Source organism: Peromyscus maniculatus, chromosome 23 (assembly GCF_049852395.1).
Source record: "Peromyscus maniculatus bairdii isolate BWxNUB_F1_BW_parent chromosome 23, HU_Pman_BW_mat_3.1, whole genome shotgun sequence".
NCBI lineage: Eukaryota > Metazoa > Chordata > Mammalia > Rodentia > Cricetidae > Peromyscus > Peromyscus maniculatus.
The window spans coordinates 7,603,692-7,626,517 of NC_134874.1; the positions used below are offsets into that span (position 1 = coordinate 7,603,692).

The following is a 22,826-nucleotide window of genomic DNA, read 5'->3' on the forward strand; positions in this document are numbered from 1 at the left end:
CGGGCGCTTTGGTGTTCCACGGTGTCTTTCATGACCACGGGGCTTTGGGCTTCCTCCTTTGCTAAGGCAGCCCCTGCTGAGCTGCCAGCGCCTTCTTGAAGTTCAAAAGCAACCTCCATCCCCTTTCAAAATTAAATCTGGGCCCAGACAAGCTCTCAAAATCTTAAATATTCAGGTCCAATCAGGAAGATAGAAGCCTTCCGCTAATGCCGGCTTCCAAGGCGACCTGAAGTCTATCGCAACTTCAAGCGGCAGGCTAAATGAACTAAAGACGCGTCCAGATCCCTGCAGACCTCCGGAAGCCCTCCGCACTCCCTCTGCAAAGCTATTGATAAAGGAGAGGCCAGGTTAGGCAGAGCCGGCCTCTCTGATGTTTCGTTCTCAGTAGCAAATAAACCCAAAGGGGAGATCAATAGGCGGGGAGGAAGGATCAAAAGCAGCCGGAGCAGGGAAGTCCACTCGGCACCCACCTCGCTGCAGAGGCTAAAAGCCAGTTGGCGAACCTTCCCTATTAGCGCTCTTCACCAAGTGGAACCCCGCTTCCCCGCCCCCTGAAGTCGGGTGCGTCTCTGTGACTTGCTTTGTTATAAAAAAAAAACAAAAAAAACAAACAAACAAACAAACAAAAAAAAAAAAAAAACCATGACCATAGAGTGGCAGGTGGCTCGTCGGGTGGATGCTTTGCCAGCCAGTCCTGAAGGCAGCAGGTTCCATGCCCTGCTGATAATGGGAGTTTGGGTTCAGAACCTCCATCCGCCAGGCTCTCTGCATAGCTATAATGAGCAAGGCTCCGGTGTTGGGTGTGGAGGCTGAGCCAAAGGCCATTTCAGAGGCGGGGAGGAGGAAGCAAAGAGCGCTCATTGAGCACATCTGACTGATCTGACTGAGGTCCCGGGACCTCAGGCGACCATCCTTGCGTATCAGAGCCTGCTGTTTTGCTGGAGTCTGCCTGACCCCGCCTTCTATGTGTACAGGGTTATTTAGCTTCTCCCAGCCTCAGTCCCTGTCTGTACCATCTGTAAAATGGGGCTAAGGACATGAGCTAGGCTAATAGATTGCTGTGGGTGTGAAAAGAAATGGGTCTCAAATGGGTGAATCCGGGTCAGCTGTTAAAAAGAATAACATGCTTTCATCCACGGAGATCTTGGTGCGGTTTGAGAAGGGGCTGGCTCCGGTGGGAAGCGAGGTAGGGCCGGCAGCTCTCAAGGGGAGAAAGCTATGATTTTCAGACCGTAATTTTCCCCCTGCTGATGCTTTCTGGGGCACCCGTTTCTCAGAAATCAAGGGGAGAGAGCACTGGGCACAGGCTCATCTCTTTAAACTGCATCCATCCAGCAGATTTTGTTCTTGGAGGTCACTTGGCAATGTCTCTCCGTCAGGGCAATCAGAGCAATTTTCTCAAGCACTTGACTCTCACTTTCCCAACTCCAGTTGGGGTAAAGTGTGCTCTTCTCAAGATGAACATCTTGTGGGGCTCATTTAGGATGTGCACCGGCCTCTGCGGCTGAGGGGGAAGAGATGCTGATTCCACACCAGGGAGGCTGCTGTGGTCCAAGATTCCCAGCTCTGGGAATCTTCCAGGCCAGGCAGTCCTGTCCTGCTCCTTCAGAAATAAGGTGACCTGATGATCGTGCTGTGTTCTTCCACTCCTGCGGTGCTGGCTTGAGTACCAGGGCGAGGAGGGATGCTGCTGTGTTGGATGGGAAGAGGAGAGTCAGGGGTAAATCAGGTATTTCATTCAGAATGCCCATCCTAAGAGTGTCTTCCTTGATGATCAAACTGAAAAGCCAGCCCCGCCCACTAATGTCATATCTCCCATCAGATGCCTTGCAAACTGTGCTTGTTGCTATTGAAGATTTTTAAATATAAACTTCCATTTATTTTATGTCTATGAGGGTTTTGCCCGCATATATGACTGTGTACCACATGCATGCCTGGTTCCCACAGAGGTCAGGAGAGGGCATTGGATCCCCTGGAACTGGAGTTACAGATGGCTTTGTGGGTGCTGGGAACCAAACTCTGGGCCTCTGCCATCTCTGTGGTCTTGAAGATTATCTTGATCTTTGCATGTTTACTATGGACTGCATCCTCCAGCCCCTTCCCTGGGGTGGAAGCTCCAGTGGGCAGTGGTACGGCCCACTTCCTTTACCGTGATATTCCCAGCAGTGGTTGCGAATGGTCCCACATGACAAAAAGAGAACCCCATTTAAATATAAAAATAGTTAAATTAGAAAGTTGCTTATTATGTGTGCTGTTCAGAATACTGCTGCCTTTTTCACAATGATGAAAACTTAGATCTCGGAAGTGGAGTTATTGATAACCTCTGAGGCAGGGTTCAAATGAGGGAGGTTCTTCTTCTGTTAGTTCAAAGAGCACACATTTGCACACATTTTGCATTTGCAAAATTGCACATTCAGAATGGCTTCCAAAAACTATTTTGTAAGAGAGAACCTACTCTGTATTTCAGATAGGCTCAGACTCTGCAGGGTCACGTTCCGGAAGCCTGTCTCAAGCAGGTGCTGCTGCTGTGGCTTCAGAGCCCTTAGGAGGAGGCACTGCTGGCAGCAGGAGGTCACTAGCCCTGAGCGTCTGGATTCTCAGTAAAAGTTATGATTAGTGGGAGCTTGCTAGAATGCAGATTCTCAGGCCCCACCCAAGCGGGCAGCTTCACGGCACCTAGGTCTTCAGTTACTTCACATATCCGTAGGCTGAGGACGCTTGCACTCATGGGAATGTTCTACAAAGTATAAAAACAAGCAGCATCCATGTGACCGATAGCTAGTCTTCCTCCCACCTGGTTTTCTGACAAGGCCCATGCTGTCCGTCTTTCTGGGACAGCCTGAGGTAACCAGGCTTAGATAACCATGCTGCACGTGTGTTCTTCCTGCATGGTAAACCAGTGACTGCTGACTCCCCTCTCTGCTCCTTGAGGCTTGCCACCACTAGTGAGAGCTGGTGTGACTTTTCTCCCCGGCCTGCATGTTTGCCCAGTCACCATGGATATCATCTGTTGGTAGTAGAACTCTCTTCTTTCTTTCTTCCTTTCTTCCTTTCTTCCTTTCTTCCTTTCTTCCTTCCTTCCTTCCTTCCTTCCTTCCTTCCTTCCTTCCTTCCTTCCTTCCTTCCTTCCTTCCTTCCTTTCTTTCTTTCTTCCTTTCTTTCTTCCTTTCTTTTTCTTTCTTTCTTTTCTTTCTTTCTCTCTCTCTCTTTCTGTCTTCCTTCCTTCCTTCCTTCCTTCCTTCCTTCCTTCCTTCCTTCCTTCCTTCCTTCCTTCCTTCCTAAGATTTATTTACTTATGTATATGAGTACTCTACTTGCATGTGGTGCCTGCATGACAGAAGAGAGCGTCAGGGAGAAGAGGGCAGCTGATCCCATTACAGATGGTTGTGAGCCACCATATGGCTGCTGAGAATTGAACTCGGGACCTCTGTAAGAGCAGCCAGTGCTCTTAACCGCTGAGCCATCTCTCCAGCCCCTTACTTTATTTCTTTACTAGCTTGGGGTCTCAGCAGCGCTGATGAGCACAGCTCTATCAGCTCTTTCAAGTAGAGACTTTTATCTTCAACGACTGTCACAGAATGAACACTCACTGTGTTTCTAGATGTGAGTTTGCCCAGTCTTAGGAATAACTCTTTTGGGTCAGCAATCCATTTGATAGGCGATGAAACAGAAGCTAAGAGGTTAAGTGACTTGCCTGTGATCACACAGATAGCAAGTGGCGGGGTGTGGACTCATCTAGGCTGATGTCCAAACTCCACTTTCTCCTTCAGCATTGGGGACTGAAGTGAGGGCTTTTGCACTAGGGCTCTGCACACGGTTGACACAGACACTGGCCAAGACGTATCCTCCAGGGCTCTGTCTAGCCTTCTGTTTTGAGATGCACTCTTGCTAAGTTGCCCAGACAGTCTTTGAACTTGAAATCCTCCTGCCTTAACCACTTTAGTTAGCTGTGGTTATGGGTCTGGGATACCAGGCTGAACTGATGCCCAAACTCTTGATTCCGGTCATTCAAAGCCACCTGGGTTTTAGGAACATACATTCCAGGCTTGGGAAGTTGATGTGATGGCATGGGGTGAGACCTCAAAGATGGATTAGGCATCCAGGAGAAGGTGTCCTGCTTTCTGGCTCACTGAAAAGATGTTCTCATGTACTTTCTAGGGAACTTAACCCCATAATTAACAACAATAATAACATATATTTATGAATCCTATATGGTGGTGTAGGGCCAGTTCATGTTGGTTCTCACTGACTATTAAGAGTTGATAAACATGCATTGTGTATTAGTCAAGGTTCTGTAGAGTAACAGAACTTATATAATGAATATATATTATAGAATGAATATATATACATATGCATACACACACTATATATATATATATATATGAATGACTTAAGGCTGCACTCCAGCTAATCCAACAATGGCTTGATATGAACAGGAAGGTCCAAGAATGCAGTAGCTGTTCACTCCACAAGGCTGGGTGTATCAGCTGGTCTTCAGTATACGCCAGAATCCTGAAGAAGTAGGCTCTGATGCCAGTGAAGGGATGGACTTGGCATCGAGAGCGAGGGCAAGCAGGCACAGAGCAAAGGCTTCCTTCTTTCATGTCCTTATGTAGGCTTCCAGCAAACGGTGTGGCCCACAGAGGTGTGTTTTCCCAGCTCAAAAGATCTGGATGAAAGGTGTGCCTTCCCACCTCATAGATCAGATTAGAAGCAGTGCATCCCTCACAGGTGTGCCCCCCCCATTTGGGGTTTTAGTTGATTCCAGATGTAGTCAAGGGGACCACTAAGAATACCCATCAGAGCTTCTCAACCCCAAGTTCAACCACACCACACATGAAGTTGAAATCAGCCATGGTGGGGTTTTCACATATTTATACTATGGCGATGGCACTGTTATAAGTCATGGCTCTCTGGGCCCTGAGAACAGGTAACTTAAACCTTTACTAGCGTGTCTGCAACCACCAGCTTAAAAAAAAATCCTCATATGGAGAGAAGGTTATATCAGGATAATCCAACTCCAGCAAATACCCTGACTCCTTGTGGATATCTTTCTGGGTGGCCTCTCCTCCTCTGATGGCCAGGTCTGGTCCTGGTTCTGTGGCCTTACATTTTTCTTTTTATTGAAATTAACAACTTGTGCTCCCATTCTGAGCACGTTTCTGAGAACCGAAGGCTTTATAGATAGACCTTCCTATCGTCCCAACCCAAATCCTGCATGATGGGCTTTCCTCCATGTGTGGGGAAGGGCGTCCATATGTCAAAGGAAAACATTGGGGTGGGTGACTAGCTGGGAGATAAAGTCCTATCAGGCATCTGTGGGCTCAGGGCATTTTGTCTTTAGAAAGTACAAGCAATCAGCTGTGGAAAAAAATTACATGTTGCTTTGACCTAGGGAGTCATGTTTCTCAGAACCCAGCCCCAAGAAATCTTTGCAATTGGGCATGAAAGAGATGCAGCCGGGAGTTCTATGAAGCATGACCTGCCATGCCAAGCATGTGAGAGCAATGCCTCAGCAGCTGTCCAGAGGGACTTGGTGTGAGAGAATTCCCTGCTGGTTATTCTTTTCCACGGTGAAAGACTGGAAGCTTTGTGTGGAGCGCTGTGGAAAGATGGCCGTGAGTCACCGCTGCTGCAGCTGTATTTGTGGGTAGTCACAAGGGGGAGGGGCGCGAAGATGTGGGACAACCCACCTTACACCCTTAGAAAGGGATTTACACTCTAAGGCAGGGATTTCCAAGGTGGTGTAAAAGCTTCCACGCCTTATGTATTTACTTGTGAGGTTTGAGGAAGGTTTTTGCAAGAGAAAACTGCATCCGCTTATAACTTGGGCAGTTTTGTTTTAAAGAACTATAGATGATGCATGGAAAGTATTTTTTCATGAATTAATTTTTGGTGTGTGTGATGGATGCCTGTGTGTCTGTGTGTATGTGGGTGTGTGTGGAGTGCACTCATCTGTGTGGGTGCATGCAGACGCCAGAGACTAACACTGGATGTCTTCTATTGCTTTCCACCTGATTTTTTTGAGACAGGGTCTCTCCCTGAGCTTGAAGTTCAACATTTCAGCTGGACCAGCTGGCCATTGAGTCCCTGTCTCCACTCCTCAGTGCTGGGGCTACAAGCCCTGGGCATGTAGATGAGGGCTACTGGTGACATGGGACACGGGGAGCCAGTCTGTTTGACTCAGCCTGGGTTTTCACAGTACAAATCCAATTCCTCAAGTCAGGGTTCTTTACCATCTTTTGTTGCTGTTGGTTTCATTCTGGCAAACAATGGGACCTCCCAAAGGTGGTGTCTCTACAAGCTGAAAACTGTCTCTACAGCTCTTGAAACAGTGACCTCTGAGCTCTGGCACAAGTCATCCCTGTGGTGGTGACATGGCTTACATTTTCATGGCTTAGTCAACATTCTCTAGAGTTCCCATCTGGGTGTATATACCCAGCTGCTCTAGAATCTGGAACAAGTACCTTAGGTCTAAATGGGGCAATAACCTTCAATATGTATTTAAAAAACCAACAGAGCAAAAATCAAACCAATCAGCCAAACCATGACCCAACCAATCAACCAACCCACCAACAAACCAATAAACCAGCTCAACCAACTTACTCATTAACTAACCAATGAACCAACCTAACCGACTTGCCCACCAACCAACCCACAAACCCACCCAACCAACCAACTTGCCCACCAAGGAACTGATAAACCAACCCAACAACTTACCCACCAATCAACCAATGAACCAACCCAACCAGCCAACTCACTTACCAATGAACCAATGAACCCATGAACCAACCCAAGCAAGCAAGCTAGCAAGCAAGCAAGCAAGCATAACTCCCTGGGCTAAAGGAGAAAAATAAGAACAAAGAGCAAAGGTGTGGGGGGTGTGCGGTGGGGGGTGGAGAGCGACAGAGATAGAGAAGCATTCAGAAACAATGCTGAGGAGACAGTAAGATCATGAGGAGGCCCAGAGAGAAATCCGGTTGTGGGTCCACAGTATGCTGGTATAGCTTGCCCAGTTCTATTCTGTAGTGTAAATGTTCCCCCACTGTGCCCCATTTTAAGCTACCAGTGTGTTGCCACATAGCATCAGGAAGAGATGCTTGTGTGCAATGGACTCTGGAGAGAATATAGGAGCTGGCTCCAGCTTACCTGGGTTTGGATCCATAGAGCACGTCAACTCCTAAAGCAAGTCACCCAACAAAAACACCAAAGTGGGGGGGGGTAGGGGGGCTGGGAAGGATGAGATCCCCACCCCTTATCACCCAGGCAAATGCTGGTTTACAGTAGGCTACAGGGCTACGGGCCTTACTTGGGGTTCCAACAGGCAATCAAGGGCCGCATGGTATGGTGGGTGTAGTCGATAGTCAGGGCCTCTAGGAGCCAGTGGAGCGCACACAGCTGTCGGTAGAGGGCATCCCTGCAGAGACAGAGGGTCCTTTTAGAATGACATGCATGGAGGTCGCTGCGATGGCTTCAGTGAGCGCGCTGGCACATGGTATAAGTGTTTTGCACGCATTGCACACGAGGGCACTGGAGTCCAGAGTGGTTAGGGAAGCCACACAGTCATGTCATCGAGCTAGTAGTTGGCAGAGCCATGGCTGAAGCATGAGCATCCTCTGAATTTGTTCCTCTGAATTTGTGTGTAGGGGGTAGATTTTCCCCCTAGCTGGAGGTCATGACTCAGGCAAATAACAATGAGATTGAAGGCAGTTAATATCCCACCGATGTCCAGTCATGTATCTTATTTAAAAAATGCAATAAATAGCCTGAGGGTATAGGAAAGCCTGGAAACAGGAAACAACATTAATTGGGTTGAAACATAGGTGGCTATTAAAAGACACACTGAGCACCTTATTTGAAAATAAACGAAAAACACGGCTTATCAATCTGTCTAATGGGCGTTTCTGATCGTTTGGAGAGCTTATGCTATCCACAGCAAACCAGACATTCACTGGTGTGCTTTTTCCATATTATTTAAAATTCCCAACAACCTGGTGGGGAATGAATTATTATCTCAATTTTAGAGAAGGGGAAACTGAGGCCCAGAGGGCACAGAGGTTTTGCTCTGGATCATGCTACTCATCATGTTACGCAGAGATGGCATTTGAATGTTTGATTTAGTGCTCATGGCAACATGATAGACTGTTGTACCTGGGAGAAACCTGAGGCTCAGAGAGGGGCAGTGAGTTACCTGTGGTCACACAGCTAGTAGCATCGGCGAGACTGTACCTTAGGGAGCTGAGCTCTGACTAGGTACTAATGAAGCCAGTGTGTGGTGATCACTCTGCTGGTGAGTGAGGTCAGGAGAGGGTTAACCTGCTGCTTGTGGTTTTCTTGGAAACAAGGTGTAGTCCTGGAAGCTGCCCCACCCGGCAAGATTTCTCATCCCACACTAATGGAAAGGAGGCCTCCATTACCAAGCTTCCTGATAGCTCTTTCCTGAAACTGCACTGTGCCCAGACCGTTGCTCCCCAGGGTTCCCAGGCCAGCTGCTCCCAGGAGCAGGAGGGGATGGTTTCTCAGTTTCCAGGAAGATCTCTCCTCTCTTAGAGCTTCCCCTGAGAGCCATCCCTCCATTCACCCAGCATGGAGCAGAGCGGCCCCCACCCGAGCCTTTCATCTAGGGAGGGTGTGATTATCTTGTCTAAGGACAACTAGCCACCCCACCCAGTGTGTGTGTGTGTGTGTGTGTGTCTTCCACACACACCCATCTGGATGAAGAAAAATTATTTTCCTTCTATAAGCAATTTACCATGTACAACACTTCCCTCCTTTAGCACCGTCTTGGGTCCCACTGCAGGGGACAGCATGGGTTGGTAGCTCTGTGTCCTGCATTTAGACAATGAACTCAGTGTGCTGTGTGCCTGTTCTTGGGCCGCAAGCCCCTTGATTCTCCCTCACTGTAACGTTAACAAGTTGTGAAAGGTTGGGACAGGGGCCCCTGCAGGCCTAGGCTGTGGATGTGTGGGGTGGAGGTGAGTGCTGGGGATGGAGTCTGCTTGGAGATGGAGTCACGGGGCCTGTGAATGAATGCCAGATCCATTCACATCCTCCTTCCAGTCTTCTCTCCCTTCCCTCCTCCTCCCTTCTTATTTTCTCCTCACTTCTCATTTCCTTTTATTTCTCCCTTTCCTTTTCCAATCCCCTTCCCTTCTCCTTTCACCTAGGCTTTCTCAACCCACCCATCTTTTATTCCCATCCCCTCCATCCTAGTGATTTCTGAAAGTGCCCCAAACAATCAAAGTGGACCCTCTCCACCCTTGCTTAACATCTCCAAACTCCCTAAACCACCTGTCCTGGGCTTAATTGTGGAGCTGGAAATTCTTCTGTTAAAAGCCAATCCCTCCAAGTGTGAGTGTATTTGGAGATAACAGCCTTTGAAGAGGCACATCATTTAAAACGGAGCCATTTAGGAAGGATCTAATCCAGTCTGATCGATGTTCTTAGTGGGAAGAGGGAATATGGACACATAAAGATTCTCCATGACTACAACACACAGAAAGACTGTGAAGAAACAGAGAGAGGACCGCTGTGTGACCAAGGAGAGATCAGCCTCTTAGACGTCCAGTCCCCAGAACCGGGAGACACTAAACTCCATTTGTGTAAGGTCATGGGGAAGCCTTCCTTGTTCCCTCCAGGTTTAGGTTGGGCTCTGTTCAAGGGTATCCCTACTACATGTCATCCTGTCTCTATACCTCAGGTCCCTGCTTTAGCACAGCTCCATGCTCATTGACTGCCCTTGCTCTCAAGGACCTGCAGGCCACATGGTCTTGGCCAGCGCATGGTTTGCTGCATGGACACAGATGGGCTCAGCATCTTTCTGGTTACTGATGGTGGGAACCAGTTTCTTTAGAGCTGACATTTTCCCTGACTGATAGCTTGGGTGCAGCTCTCACGCTCAAGGCCACTGAGATTCAACGTGTAGTGACAGCACCACCCCAATAGTAACTGTGAACACCCCCAAGAGCAGCGCTGTTTTAATGGTTCACTCTCCAGGGATTACTCCTTATGAATCTGGGAAGGGGGTACCATTAGCATCGCTATTTTGTAGATGAAAGAAACTGAGGTATAAAGGACCATGAAACTCATCAAAGGTCAAGAGGCCAGTGAATGGCAGAGTTGGAATCTGAGCCCAGCCTCCTGAATCCCTGATGATGTTTTTCCTGCCGTAGGGTAGAGTCATTTTTCATCAGGAAATGGTTTCATCTAATGGGTCCAGATCACTTACAAGGAGTCGGAAACTCGACACTCTCTCACCTCATCTGTAGTGAACGAACTTGGAAATAGGCACAAACAAAACCTGGAAGCTTTGTTGATAGAGATCTGCCTTTTCTCTCCAGGTCACAGAACAATAGCTCAGATTTAAAGAGAAAACACTTATTTGCTTGACTGCAAAGCACAGTAGAGAAAATCTCTGCATGGGGTTGCACAAAGCTCATGTCCGCAATGCCTAGGCTCAGAACCTGAGAACCAGCAGCCACACACCTGAGCAAATACAGTAGGACCCCGAGGGGTGGGGGTGAACATCCCTGGGTGGGTGGGGGCGACAGCAGTTTCCTCTCACAGCTGCCAGACCGTGTGTACAATGCTGTTACAGTCATCTACTCCAGTGTTCAATGGCAGATCTGGACGTAGGGTGTGGGCACGCTGTTACTGAATGGGTATTTAGCAAAGGCTGCTAGGGACAGCCTTGTCGTTGTATAGAGATGGTAGGAATCTGTGTCTCAATCCTCTAGACCACCCCTCCCATTTTTGAAAGGTAAAAGCCAAGTCTCCCCTGGGGTGATGGGATCGATCCCACACAGTTAATTCAGGATTATTAACCAGCTTTGGGATCAGTTGCACTGGGATTGAGGGGGCTAACCGGGTTCTGGTCTACCCTGACTGATGCTGTGGCTGAGAGCTTAAGAGACGATGACGACATGCAGAGCCTACCCCCATGCCTTTCAGTAGACTAATGTTATGGTTAGAATGTGAAACGTTCCCCCACAGGCTCAGTGTTTGAGGTGGTCCCCAGCCAATGGTGCTGTCTCTGGAGACAGTGAAACTTCTGGGATGTGATGACTAGATGGCAGATTGGGGCCCTGGGAGCTGTGTCTTGGCTTGGTTCGGCCCGAGTTCTCTGCTTTGTGATCAGCTCAGATAAAAGCAGGCTGCCTCATGCACCTACCGCCTCGCCTTCTCCTCTAGGGTCGGCTGAATCCCCTCAAACTCAAGCCAGAAAAATTTCTTCTTCCCTTACATTGTTTTTTTCTTTTGTCTATTTACAACTTTTTTAATTATTACATTAGATAATTAATTAATTAGTTAATGACACCAAGTAACTAATTAAGTAACTATTAAAATTATTTGATGTGCTGGGATAGGGGGTATGTTGTGCTGCACCTGTCTCCATCAGAGGACAAACTGCAAGAATCAATTCTCTCCTTCCACCTTGCAGGCTGTAGGGATCAAACTCAGGCCACCAGACCTGGCAGCAAGGGACTTTACCTGTCAGACTTTACTTTTGTTAAGTATTCTGTCACGGTGGAAAGAAAAATGCCTAATACAACTGATTACAAAGATGCTCTAATTCATGGAGAGAGTGCTTAGTGGTTAAGAACACTGGATGCTCTTCCAGAGGACTCAGGTTCAGTTCTCAGCACCCACATGGGGCCCACAACTACCTGTAACTCCAGCTCCAGGGGATCTGCTGCCCTCTTCTGAGCTCTGAGGGCACTGCACACACACACACACACACACACACACACACACACACACACACACACACACAGAAACACAGTTAAAGAATAATAAAATAAATCTCTGAAATACCCTGACCCCCCCCCCACTCTTCATTGTACTTCCTCTGTGTTTTGACTTGCTACTTCATCTTATCAAGAAGTGGAATCTCTCTCACTCCTTGTGTCTGGTCTGGTCTTTTGACAGGCTTGGTCAACAGAATGGTAGAGGGCCACTGTGCCTCTTGTGAGCTTTTGCCTTAGGAAGCCTTGTGTTCAGGCCCTTGTTCTCAGAATTCCTCTTGGATATAGTGTGAACAAGCCCATAGCAGCCTACACTAGATGTTGAGAGATGCATCTATCTTTCTAGTCACCAAGCAACCAATCAAACCAAAGGCTGGTCCTGCCAAGACCAGCCAGCCTCCAATTTACCCAACAACTGGATACAAACACAGAAGCAGACCCAGCCAGAAGCCGCTAAGGTGGGTTCACCCAGCAATCTGTAGACTTGGAAGCAATGAGAGAGAGTTCTAAGTCACTCCAAGTTGAGAAATACATTAATGTTCTAGCTATTCAACATGGCCAGAACCTTTCACTAGTCAAGGAAAAGAAATGGCCATCTGTAGTTTATGGCAAGGGTTGGCAAACTATAGCCAGTGAGTGGGTTTCTCCCTTGTTTCTATAAAGAAAGCCTTATTGGAACACAGACAATACAACTCATCCTTGTCTCTTTCATACTACAAATGTAAAGTAGTTGCAAGAGAGACCATAGGATGTGCAAAACCCCAAGACATTTACTAGATACCTCATAGATAACAATGAACATATGACTATAACATCCACTGTGAGTTGACATAATGATAGCCTAATATACCTGAGCTTGGAGCCAGAGCCAGGGAATTAAGGGTCCCATTGTGAGACCTCAAGCAGGGCTCATCTACTACTGGAATTCACTTTCCCCATTTGGCAGTGATGGAAACTATTTCTGTTCACTACACTTCAGGCTCATTATGTTTAAGCCTCATTGTTCAGATCAAATGAATGGGGAATAGGACCCATTTTTTCAAGGCATCTCTTCCCATCTCTTGATGTATGTGAATCTCATGCTTCCAGAGGGCATATCCATGGGAATAGCAGGGAGACAGGAGACACTTCCAAGAGACACTGAGCAATCACAAGGCCTGTTTTCCTAAGGGGACACTTTAAGGGCATCCAAACTAGGCTGCCACTTGGAATGCTCATGATGAACAGGTCTACCAAGGAACCCAGATAATGTCAATCAAAGGTAGGCAGGAGGCCAGTGGGATGAGGTGGGATTAACATGGACTATTAAGAAGGGATGCGGACGTGTTCAGTGTGTGCTGCTGATGACAGTGGTGATGGGTGATAATGAATGATGGAGAATGATGATGATCAAGGTGGTGATGATGATGATGATGGTGGTGATGATGGTGGTGGAGGTGGTAGTGGTGGTGGTGATGATGGTGATGGTAGTGATGATGGTGGTGGTGGTGGTGGAGGTGGAGGTGGGGTGGGTAATGGCTGCCTGCACCTTCTACCATGAACTAAGTGTTCTTATTAATAATCTTTAATATCTATCCCTGTGATTTCACTCCTGGGTTACTCTTTGTGTGCAGGAGACTTGACTTTCAAAATGTATCATGACTCCCCAAAGGCAAGGCCTTGAGATCTACTTTCTATAGCGCACGTGAGGGGAACTTGGGGTGTGACATCTGACAGATCTGGCTTAAAGCCTGGGAGGGTGACATGCTGTGTGTGCTCTGGGACCAAGAAGCGGTGGGTCCCCATCTTTGAGCTTCCACTTTCTTTTTATGCAGAGAGGCACGAGGAAATACCTACACAGCAGGGCTGTGGAGAGGGCTGAGTGTACGCAGTGTCTACAGAGTGGCAGTCATTACCGCCAAGGCTGTGGGAGCAGAATAAACGCAGAATGTTCTGTGCAGCACTGCGCATGCCTTCTCCTAAGGTAGAGGTTTCCAACACTGAGGTTGGAGGGGACATCTGTTCATGTCCGCAGACATCTGTGGTTGTCACAGCTTGCAGAGTGAGGGTGCTATTAACATCTGCTGGGCAGAAGCCCAGGATGCTGCTTTTATTTATTTATTTATTTATTTATTTTTTTTTGGTTTTTCGAGACAGGGTTTCTCTGTGTAGCTTTGCGCCTTTCCTGGGACTCGCTTTGTAGCCCAGGCTGGCCTTGAACTCACAGAGATCCACCTGGCTCTGCCTCCCGAGTGCTGGGACTAAAGGCGTGCGCCACCACCGCCCGGCAGGATGCTGCTTTTAAATATCCAGTCCTACACAGGAGAGCTCTTCACAGCAATGAACTCTCAGTCTCCAATGCCAATGGGGCTGAGGTCAGAGGTCATGTTTCTGCCTGAACCTTTCCAGGTAGAAAGCTGTGGACTTAGAGCTCTCAGAACAGACAGGAGAAGAACCGGATGTCAGGGTTTCAGAAAGCAAGCGTGCACTTTGGAAGGTTGACTAGTCTCTGCATACCATGAGATGAGCAGGCCAGGCCTTTAGGCATCGGACCACAGAGACTTCCCTGGGAAATAGCTCTCTGAGTCTTTGGGGGGAAAAATCATGTCCCGTGAGCTGAGATGTTTTTGTACAAGCCCTGCAGTGAGAACTCAAGACAGATTCTATCAAGCTTTGCAAACTAGTGTACATTTGAGCGTCTGGCTTGGTGAGGGAAGGGATGACTCCTGGCCCATCGGATTTGCCATTGGGGTCTAATCCACCACATCGATGGTGTCTGTTCTCTGTTATTTTTTTTTTTATGAGCCAGTTTTGCTGGCTCCAAGCTCCTCATCCCTTTCAAGAGGACAGAGGAGCACCTGAATGACTCCTGACACATAATCCGTGCTTACACGTGAGAGTCGGGCAAGGAGGGAGCCATGAGGCAGCTGTGGACCGGCGTGAACGGGCGCATAATGATGCCGGCCTCCATCTTCTTTAACTTCTCATCCTCGTAGGTACTGAGGGAAGAACAGAAGGGGGAGCAGGGTAAGTCATACAGAGCGGCTTTAGACCTTATCTATGACAGAGTTTATTTGGCAGTCATTACTGGGCACCTACAGTGTGCCTGGCAATCATGCCAGCCGGCTGGGTGAGACTTCTAGAAGCCTATGAACAGAGCATATTAAAAGAAAACACTTGCCCCACCAGAGGAGCCAAGAAGACAAGCAAGGAGGTAAATCCTTTGTTTCGGAGACACCGCGCCAGGTGTTGGAAATGCACCCTCAAGAATCAGACAAGAAATACTTTTGTGTTCATTTTTCATTGTTGTAACAAGATACTCAGGTGAAATAGATTGAGAGAGAAAGGATTTGCTTTGCCTCAGAGTTTCAGTCTATCGTGGCAGGGAGGGGGTGGTGGGTCAGCTTACCCTGCAGAGCAAGGGGGGAGAGGGGAAGAAAGAGAAAGGGTAGAGGAGGAGAGAGGAGAGGGAGGGAGAAGGGGAGAGGGGTGGAGAGGGAGGGGGAAGGAGGAGAGGGAGACAGAGAGAAACCTGTGGTGACTTGCTTTCTCTGTCTCCCCCTTTTTATTCCATCTGGGCTCCCAGCCTGTGGGATTGTGTGGCCCACACTCAGGCCAGATCTCCCTTTATTAGCCGATCTTCTCGGGAAACCCTCTCCCAGACCCACCCAGAGGTGGGCACTGCAAATCTCCTAGGCGTTTCTCAATTCAGTCATGTTGACAACCAAGACTGACTGGCACACTCTCCATCTCTGGCTGGGTTCCAGGAATGGTGTTTTGAAACGTATTTCAGTGTTTTGTTTTTCTTCAGCCCTCACAGAGCAGGTTATCTCAGTTGTAGAAAATGGTTTTCTTTCAAATATTCCTGCATCACAGGCATTTTTGTTCCCCTTATAACTGAATTCGGCCTGCAGGTATATTTTAATCAAATGACTGTGTGTGTGCATATGTGCGTGTGCGTGTGCGTGTGCGTGTGTGTGTGTGTGTGTGTGTGTGTGCCCGCACATGCAACTTAATCGACCACCCATATTTTAAATTTGGGAAAATTCATGTAAAAATTGTAAAGCTTTGGTTCTTGAAATCTTAAAAATGCTGGTCACTCCCGGCCATGTCACTGCTGAGCATCAGCGGCAGCTGAAGATGGGGTGTGTGTGTGTGTGTGTGTGTGTGTGTGTGTGTGTGTGTGTGTGTGTGTGCTTGTTTGGGTGGGCTCATTCACCCCAGGCTTGGGCACTGATGGTTTCCCACTCACCTTTTCCCTTGAAGGGCTAGTAGTTCAGGAGTCCCATGTAAGTGCTTTCCATACAGGGTGGCTGATGGGCTTCCCGATCACCCACTTCCAGCAATAGCTAATGAATATCTTCTCTGTGCAGGGGCAGCAGATGTAGCATCCAAGGAGACTGAGCCTCCTCTTCCCCTCCTGAGGCTGAGAGTCTTGTGGGGTTGGGTGTAACCAAGCACACAATGGGGCTTAGTGTGTACAGGGAGGTTACAGAGTATGACAGCCTAACATTGGCTGTAATCCCCTGAGGGAGCCATGACAGTTACAAGAACATCACCCAGATCCACCGATAAACCTCCAGATGAGAGTGGGTCCCCATACTTTCCCCCTGTCCTTAGATGGTGGCTCTGTGGTGGGCGGACCCAATAGAATTTGCCAAAAAGTGATGTCATGTCAGGATTCAAGAGGGAGCGACCTCTCCTCCCTGCGTCCTGGGATGCTGTTAGCATCTGCTCTGTGAGGAACCCCTTGGCCTGTGGAGAGGCTCACGGGGAGAGGCAGCAGGCCAGTGTGAGGGAGCGGGCTCCTCTGAGCCACCCTAGCTGACACCAAAGGCAGCAGTGACTATCCTTTGATCTCAGTGTCCGTCACCCTGAGTTCGGAAGTTTTGGAGTCGGCACCTCATGGCTGCAGTGATGGGAACAGAAAGAAACACTGAACTGAAATCTGAAGGTTGGATGGAGTTCACTAGGCGACTGGAAGAGAGGACGGGCTCGTATGGGGAGGCAGTGCGGGGAGGCGTGTGCTCAGCGTGGCAGAGGAGGCTGGGCGCCGAGGCGGAAACAGGAGTCCGTGAACAAGACTGCCTGGGCCTGCGAGCTCTGCCCATGCTTCTGTCTTGGTCCACCGAGGAAAGGAAGCCTTCGAGAGGGTGCTGTGGGGAGCAGTTTCTCTTGCAAAGATCAGCTTCATGTGAGGTCATGCTGACACACACATGAGGACCAAACACCTTCCCCTAGGGAGTTTGAGGACAGTCTTGGGGTCATGGAGCTAATTAAAAGACAGCCCCAGAATCTAGGTGCCCCAGTTCCCATGTCTGTTGACTCTGTATTTGACACTAGAGCAGGAAAACAAACTAGAGAAGAAAAATCTCACCAGCAAACACATGGCCGTGTTCTGTCTTGCCAGCCTAACTGTGTCTCCCAGAGTGAACAGAAATTAACCCAGCACTCATACTCCTTAATCGCCGGTTTGATGTCTTCTCTCTCTCTCTCTCTCTCTCTCTCTCTCTCTCTCTCTCTCTCTCTCTCTTTGGTTTTTTTTGAGACAGGGTTTCTCTGTGTAGTTTTGGTGCCTTTCCTGGATCTCACTCTGCAGACCAGGCTGGCCTTGAACTCACAGAGATCCACCTGGCTCTGCCTCCCGAGTGCTGGAATTAAAGGCGTGCGCCACCACCGCCTGGCCTTGATGTCTTCTCTTGACTCCAGTTATAAGACAAATTCCACTCCCCCTCCACCTTTTCCAGCTGAATCAACAGCTGAAAAACAAGGTCATTGAGCCAGTGGGGAGGAGAGCTTGCTGGCAGGGACCTTGTGGGACCGGCTTGATTTCCCCTTTTCCTTGTCTAGTTTGTCAGACTTAAAACTTCTGCCTGGAATCACTTAGATGCTGAGGCGTGTGTGTGTGTGTGTGTGTGTGTGTGTGTGTGTGTGTGTGTGTGTGTGTGTAAAAACAATCCCCTTTGCATTTTAAAAACAAAAGATCAAATACTTGGTTAGAAGACATTTGTAAAAGAGTGCTTTTGTTCTTGAGACCTCTGTGTTGGAACTGTATTTGTAGAAGGTAGGTCTTAGATGTGGGCCACTTTCATGGAAAATAAGATTTCTATGCAAAAATATAACGGAAGCCCAGAGAGATCAAAATCACTTTGTTGTATTACAGTCGCTGACGGCCACTGAGCGTGTTTTATATGCTGTGGTCTGTGCTCAGTAGAGCCATCATTTCATGTAATCCTCACAGTAAGGACAGGGGTCTGGTACCATCCATCTGGGTAAAATAAAGGAAGGGCCTGGAGAGGTCCAGTGAATTGCTCAAAGTCCAGCGGCTGTGTAGGTGGAGTCAGAACTTGAATCCAGGTCCTAACTGTGCTCGTGACTGTGACCCTGTCGTGCTGTAGACAGTCTCTTCGTGCAAACTTAGAAAGCAAGGCCCACTCTTGCGTTTGATGCTGCACTCACGGAGTGGGGAGCCTTTTATTTTGTTTTGTGCAGCTCAGAGAGTCTACCAGATGGAACATAAACAGACCAATGAAAGGAGTGACTGCCTGCGTATTTAAACTTATTAAATTCTAAACCATGTCTCGAATACCCCAACAAGGACCAAAGGAGAGAGAAGGGGTCCCCTGGCTGTGGATTAAGGCCACATCCACATAAGTGGAATGTTCTATGTGGCTTCTTCAACATTCTCCTCTCCTTATGTGGTGCAGGTTGGGTGGCTTGTTCATTACAATATGGTTTCTGCTAAAAGGAGCCAGGGCTTTACTCCTCTTTATCCTACAGCAGGGCTGCCAGCTGACGGGCAGCACTGGGGTCCTGGGCTTGGGCAGAGTGATGGGCTCTGGGTAGAAGGCAGAGTTAGCACCAAGGTCTTGGGACTGTCAGAAAAAGAAAGACCCCGGGGTCACTGCCCGTCTCTCTCTGTGTCACATACCTTTTTCAAGGTCCAAATGAGGACATTTTAATGGTTGTGACCCTGAACATATTATGTATGACTTTTGGCCAAAGACAAAGCATGGAGAACTTGCTATGAAGAACGATATGGTTTATGTTTCCTGCGGTGCTGGGGATTAAACTCCAGACCTTGTGAATGCTGGGACATGCTCTCTCGCTGACTGACATGCCCTCCTGGGGAGAGTAACCTCTAACCTTATACAGCGGTTGGAAACCTGTGATTGATCACAGTGGGTTGCGTTCTCCCTCATAGTGAACGGAGATGGCTTTGAAAGTTTTCTGCTCAAACTAACATGTTTGAGGTGATGGATCTGGTAAGGACCCCAATCTGACCATTGCATGTTATACGTGTGTATTGAGATGCCACGCTGTACCCTATGAACACATAGTCATTTCTGTGCCAATTAAATGTTTAAAGGTGCTTTTAAAAAAGAAAATAAGTACTGCTTTAATCATATATGCTGGATGCCCAGACTTTCTGATGGACTGTTACTGGTGTGTCATAGATGTACCTGTTGGCATCACACACCGTTTCCCATCACCATCCCAGTCCTGGTCAACACTTAACTCCCTGGGGTATTTTTTTTCTTCTTCTTCTTGATTCCTGTTTATTCTTTCAACTGAAAGGGATAGGTGGAGTGGAGTTCAGAGTTCTGCGTGTTGACATCTTTCAATATATCACCATTAGTTGTTCGGTAAGAATGCATCAGATTGTTGTAGTTTGAATGTGAAATGTCCCCCACAGGCTTACATGTGAGAACACGTAGCCCCCAGCAGGTGGTGCTGTTGGGGAAGGTTGTTGAAGGAGGCGGAGCCTCGCTGGAGGAAGTGGGGCGTTGTAGGAGGGACTGGAGTGTGGTGATATATTGTGTACCCCAACATATTGTTGGAAACAGGGGAATTTAAAAATGCTACAAACATGTAACTCTCCCCAGCCCATGACAGAGCTCACTATAATTAGCTTGGATGTAGCCTGGACACTAGTGGTTAGTGGTTTAAAAATCTCTCCAGGCCATTCTTGTTATTTTTTGATTGGGTCTTTTGACCTCCTGCCTCAGCTTCCTTGGTAGCTGTGAATTACCAGCAGCTACCAGGCGATTCTAATGGGTTGCTGGGGTGAGCTTTGCTAACTGGTTGCAGCTGTAGCCGGTTTCTATCACGTGCCTCCTCCCCGTCGGCTCTAGCGTTCTCTTCTCATCCCCGGGGTGTGCTGTGTTCCACCCTCACAAGCCAAGTTTCCTGGGACCTTGTCCGTGATGATTGTGGAAGCCCATAGGCTTTGGTACCACCGGGTTTGCGACTGAGGATGCTTCTTACTAGTGATGTTGGGAAAACCAACAGGTATCTTTTAGTCCATGTTTCTACAGCTCTCAAACAGGGCTAATAAATTCCTGTTTCGAGGGGACGCTGCACAGTGAACATCTGTCACTACTGCTGTGCTCGATGCTATGGCTCCTCTTGCTGTTTTATCTATGTGAGCATCTCATAATGGAGCGGTCTGTGGATGGTCCTCGCCTAGCCAGGAGGAAGGCTTCCTGAGAGGGAAGTGACTTTACTCAGAACACAGACATTCTTCTGTGTGCTCGCTTTATGTAAAAACCAGGGGCTGTAGCCAGGGGCGTAGAGCAGAGACACTGACTGGGATAAAGTGATGAACGCAGGCACATGGTACGAGGACCCGGAGAACAAATGGTCCAGCAGGTGGGTGGCTGAAAGCTAGGAAGTACCGGGAGGAGGCAGCATGAAAACCGGAGTTGAGTACCGGAGTACTGAGCCGAGCTTTGGTTGGAAGAGGATGTGGGGAGGGATCAGGGTAGGAGAAGGTTTGGAAAACATGGGGGAGGTGTATTTGGGAACAGTCGAGATGTCTTCTGTCCCCCTTAGTATCGTCAGATAGGAGGATGGAATGTGCAATAGAAGATTTTCCCCTTAATGCCAGAGAGTGAGGATGACCAGGAAGGTTGGACAAGGAAAGGATTGAGGACCAGCCTAGGGGAGGGGGAGCCACCCTGAGTGAGCCTTCGCTGCCCAGCATCCCCGAGCCGGCTGCCCACTCACGTCATCAGAGTGCTCCTGCACTGGATATCTGAGTACTTCTTGGCCGGCTGGAACTTATTTAATTCTTCCTCCTTCAGCTTCTGGAGCTGCTGTTCTCTCTTTTTCATGGCATTTTCCTCTCGCAGTATGGTAAAATATCCACGGCCTATCTTCACACACTGGATCAGGAAGCTGGAGGCAAAAGCAGGGGCGCGAGGTGGGGGAGGGAGATAGAGGCAGACAGATAGGGAGATGGATATAAAGGGAGAGGGAGAGAGATGAGGGATAAATAGATGGACAGATAGATGTAGAGGCATAGAGAGAGTGAGCAGGGGTGGGAAGAGATATCAAAGACAAGCTCTTAAGTATATTAGGACAATACCCTACAGTCTGAGGATCAGCTATCTCACGCCCACAGAACAGGACCCTTATATCATGGCTTGAGTGTGACATGTCCCCCACAGGCTCTTGTTCTGAGTGCTTGGCTCTTCAGTGTGGCCCTCCTTTGGGAGTCTGTGGGGCTTTTGAGATGTGGGGAGCAGCTGGCAGATGTGGGTTATGGGGGACCTTTGAAGGTCCTGGTTCTGGTTCCTCTCACTATGCTTTTTGGTCGCCTGAGACGCGAGTGGCCTCTGTCACCTGCCACCAGTGACTGAGCTGCCCTGTGTCCAGCCATCCCCGCCATGATGGACCGAAACCGTGAGATAAAATGGACCTTTCCTTCGTCAGATGGTCTGTATCAGCTGTTTGTCACAGTCACATGGAAGTAAGGAAGATCCCCTCCCGTCTCTGCATTTCCAGAGTCAGACAGCCCTCCCTCAGCTTGAGCGCTGCATCTGTCTTTGACTAAGACCTGGGACAGGCTGTTTCATCCCTGGAAAGCTGTGTTCCACCTCCCAGCTGGTATTTACGGAGCATGTTTCCTAGAGTGAGCCTGCTAAAGGATGCTATGAGGAGACACGAAGAGCCAGAGTCCGGGCCAGGGAGATGACTCTGTTGGTAAAGTGCCTTCCACGCAAGTGTGAGGACCCGAGTTCAAGTCTCCAGAACCATGTAAAAAGGCCAGAGATGACAGCATGCTCCTGGGCGTAGCAGAGGCAGGCACATGCCTGAAGCTCACTGCCCAGCCAATCAAGCTGGATTGATGCACTGTAGCTGTGGTGAGAGACCTTGTGATGATACACTGTGGACCCTAATAAACTTGCCTGAAGATCAGAGGACAGAGCCAGCCACCAGATTAGACACAGAGGTCAGGCAATCGTGGCACAAACCTTTAATCCTAGCACTCAGGAGGCAGAGATCTATCTGAATCTCTGAGTTCAAGGCCACACTGGGCTACAAGAGATTGATCCAGTCTAGGAGAGAAACAGAGCCAGGCAGTGGTGGCACACACTTTTAATCTCAGCACTTGAGATCTCATGCCTTTGCTTGGAAGCACACATGCCTTTAATCCCAGGAAGTGACATGGCAGGACGGGGAAAGGTACATAAGACGTGAGGAAACAGGAACTCACTCTCTTGAGGCTGAGGATTTCATAGAGGTAAGAACTAGTGGCTGGCTGTTCTGCTTCTCTGATCTTTCAGCTTTCACCCTGATATCTGGCTCTGTTTTTTTTTTTTAATTAATTTATTTAAAGTCCATCTAAGATTAGAACAACAGACCTTGTCTCAAAAACTTAAAGATGAGGAATGATCAAGGAATGTCTCCACATGAATGGACCTCACATGCACATACACCAGCATGCAAATGTGCACAACCCACAGTAACATACACACAGTAACTAACACACACACACACACACACACACACACACACACACACACACACACACACACACACACTTCACAGCCAACAGGATTAGAGACATCATGCGTAGGAGGAACCAGCAGGTGCCAGGCCTTCAGAGGGGCATGTCCATGATCATTGATGGCAGAGCAGGTAGCACTGAGGGTCTGGGGTCTGACCATGAGCACCAAAGACCCCAGAGTTTTGTTCACGCTGTATCCCCAAGTCACCACACACAGGCTGCTTACCAAGAATTTGAAGAGCAAATTAAATTTCAGACCCAAAATGTCTCTGTAGGAAACATGGTGGTAGTTTACTGTGTTGCCTCAG

At 48.4% G+C, this 22,826-nt stretch overlaps 1 protein-coding gene across 2 annotated transcripts in view; it reads right to left on the minus strand.

The window, feature by feature from the left end:
* Positions 1–22,826, minus strand: part of Ccdc60 (coiled-coil domain containing 60) — a 158,287-nt gene that overhangs the window by 29,930 nt on the left and 105,531 nt on the right. The window contains exons 3-5 of one of the 2 annotated variants that reach the window (XM_006970818.4): positions 20,733–20,903; positions 14,615–14,722; positions 7,310–7,417 (exon numbers count right to left, since the gene is read on the minus strand). In XM_006970818.4, the coding sequence (XP_006970880.1) occupies positions 7,310–7,417; positions 14,615–14,722; positions 20,733–20,903 (387 nt within the window). The remainder of the gene's footprint in view (positions 1–7,309; positions 7,418–14,614; positions 14,723–20,732; positions 20,904–22,826) is intronic. The other variant, XM_076560171.1, reaches the window with a different exon arrangement.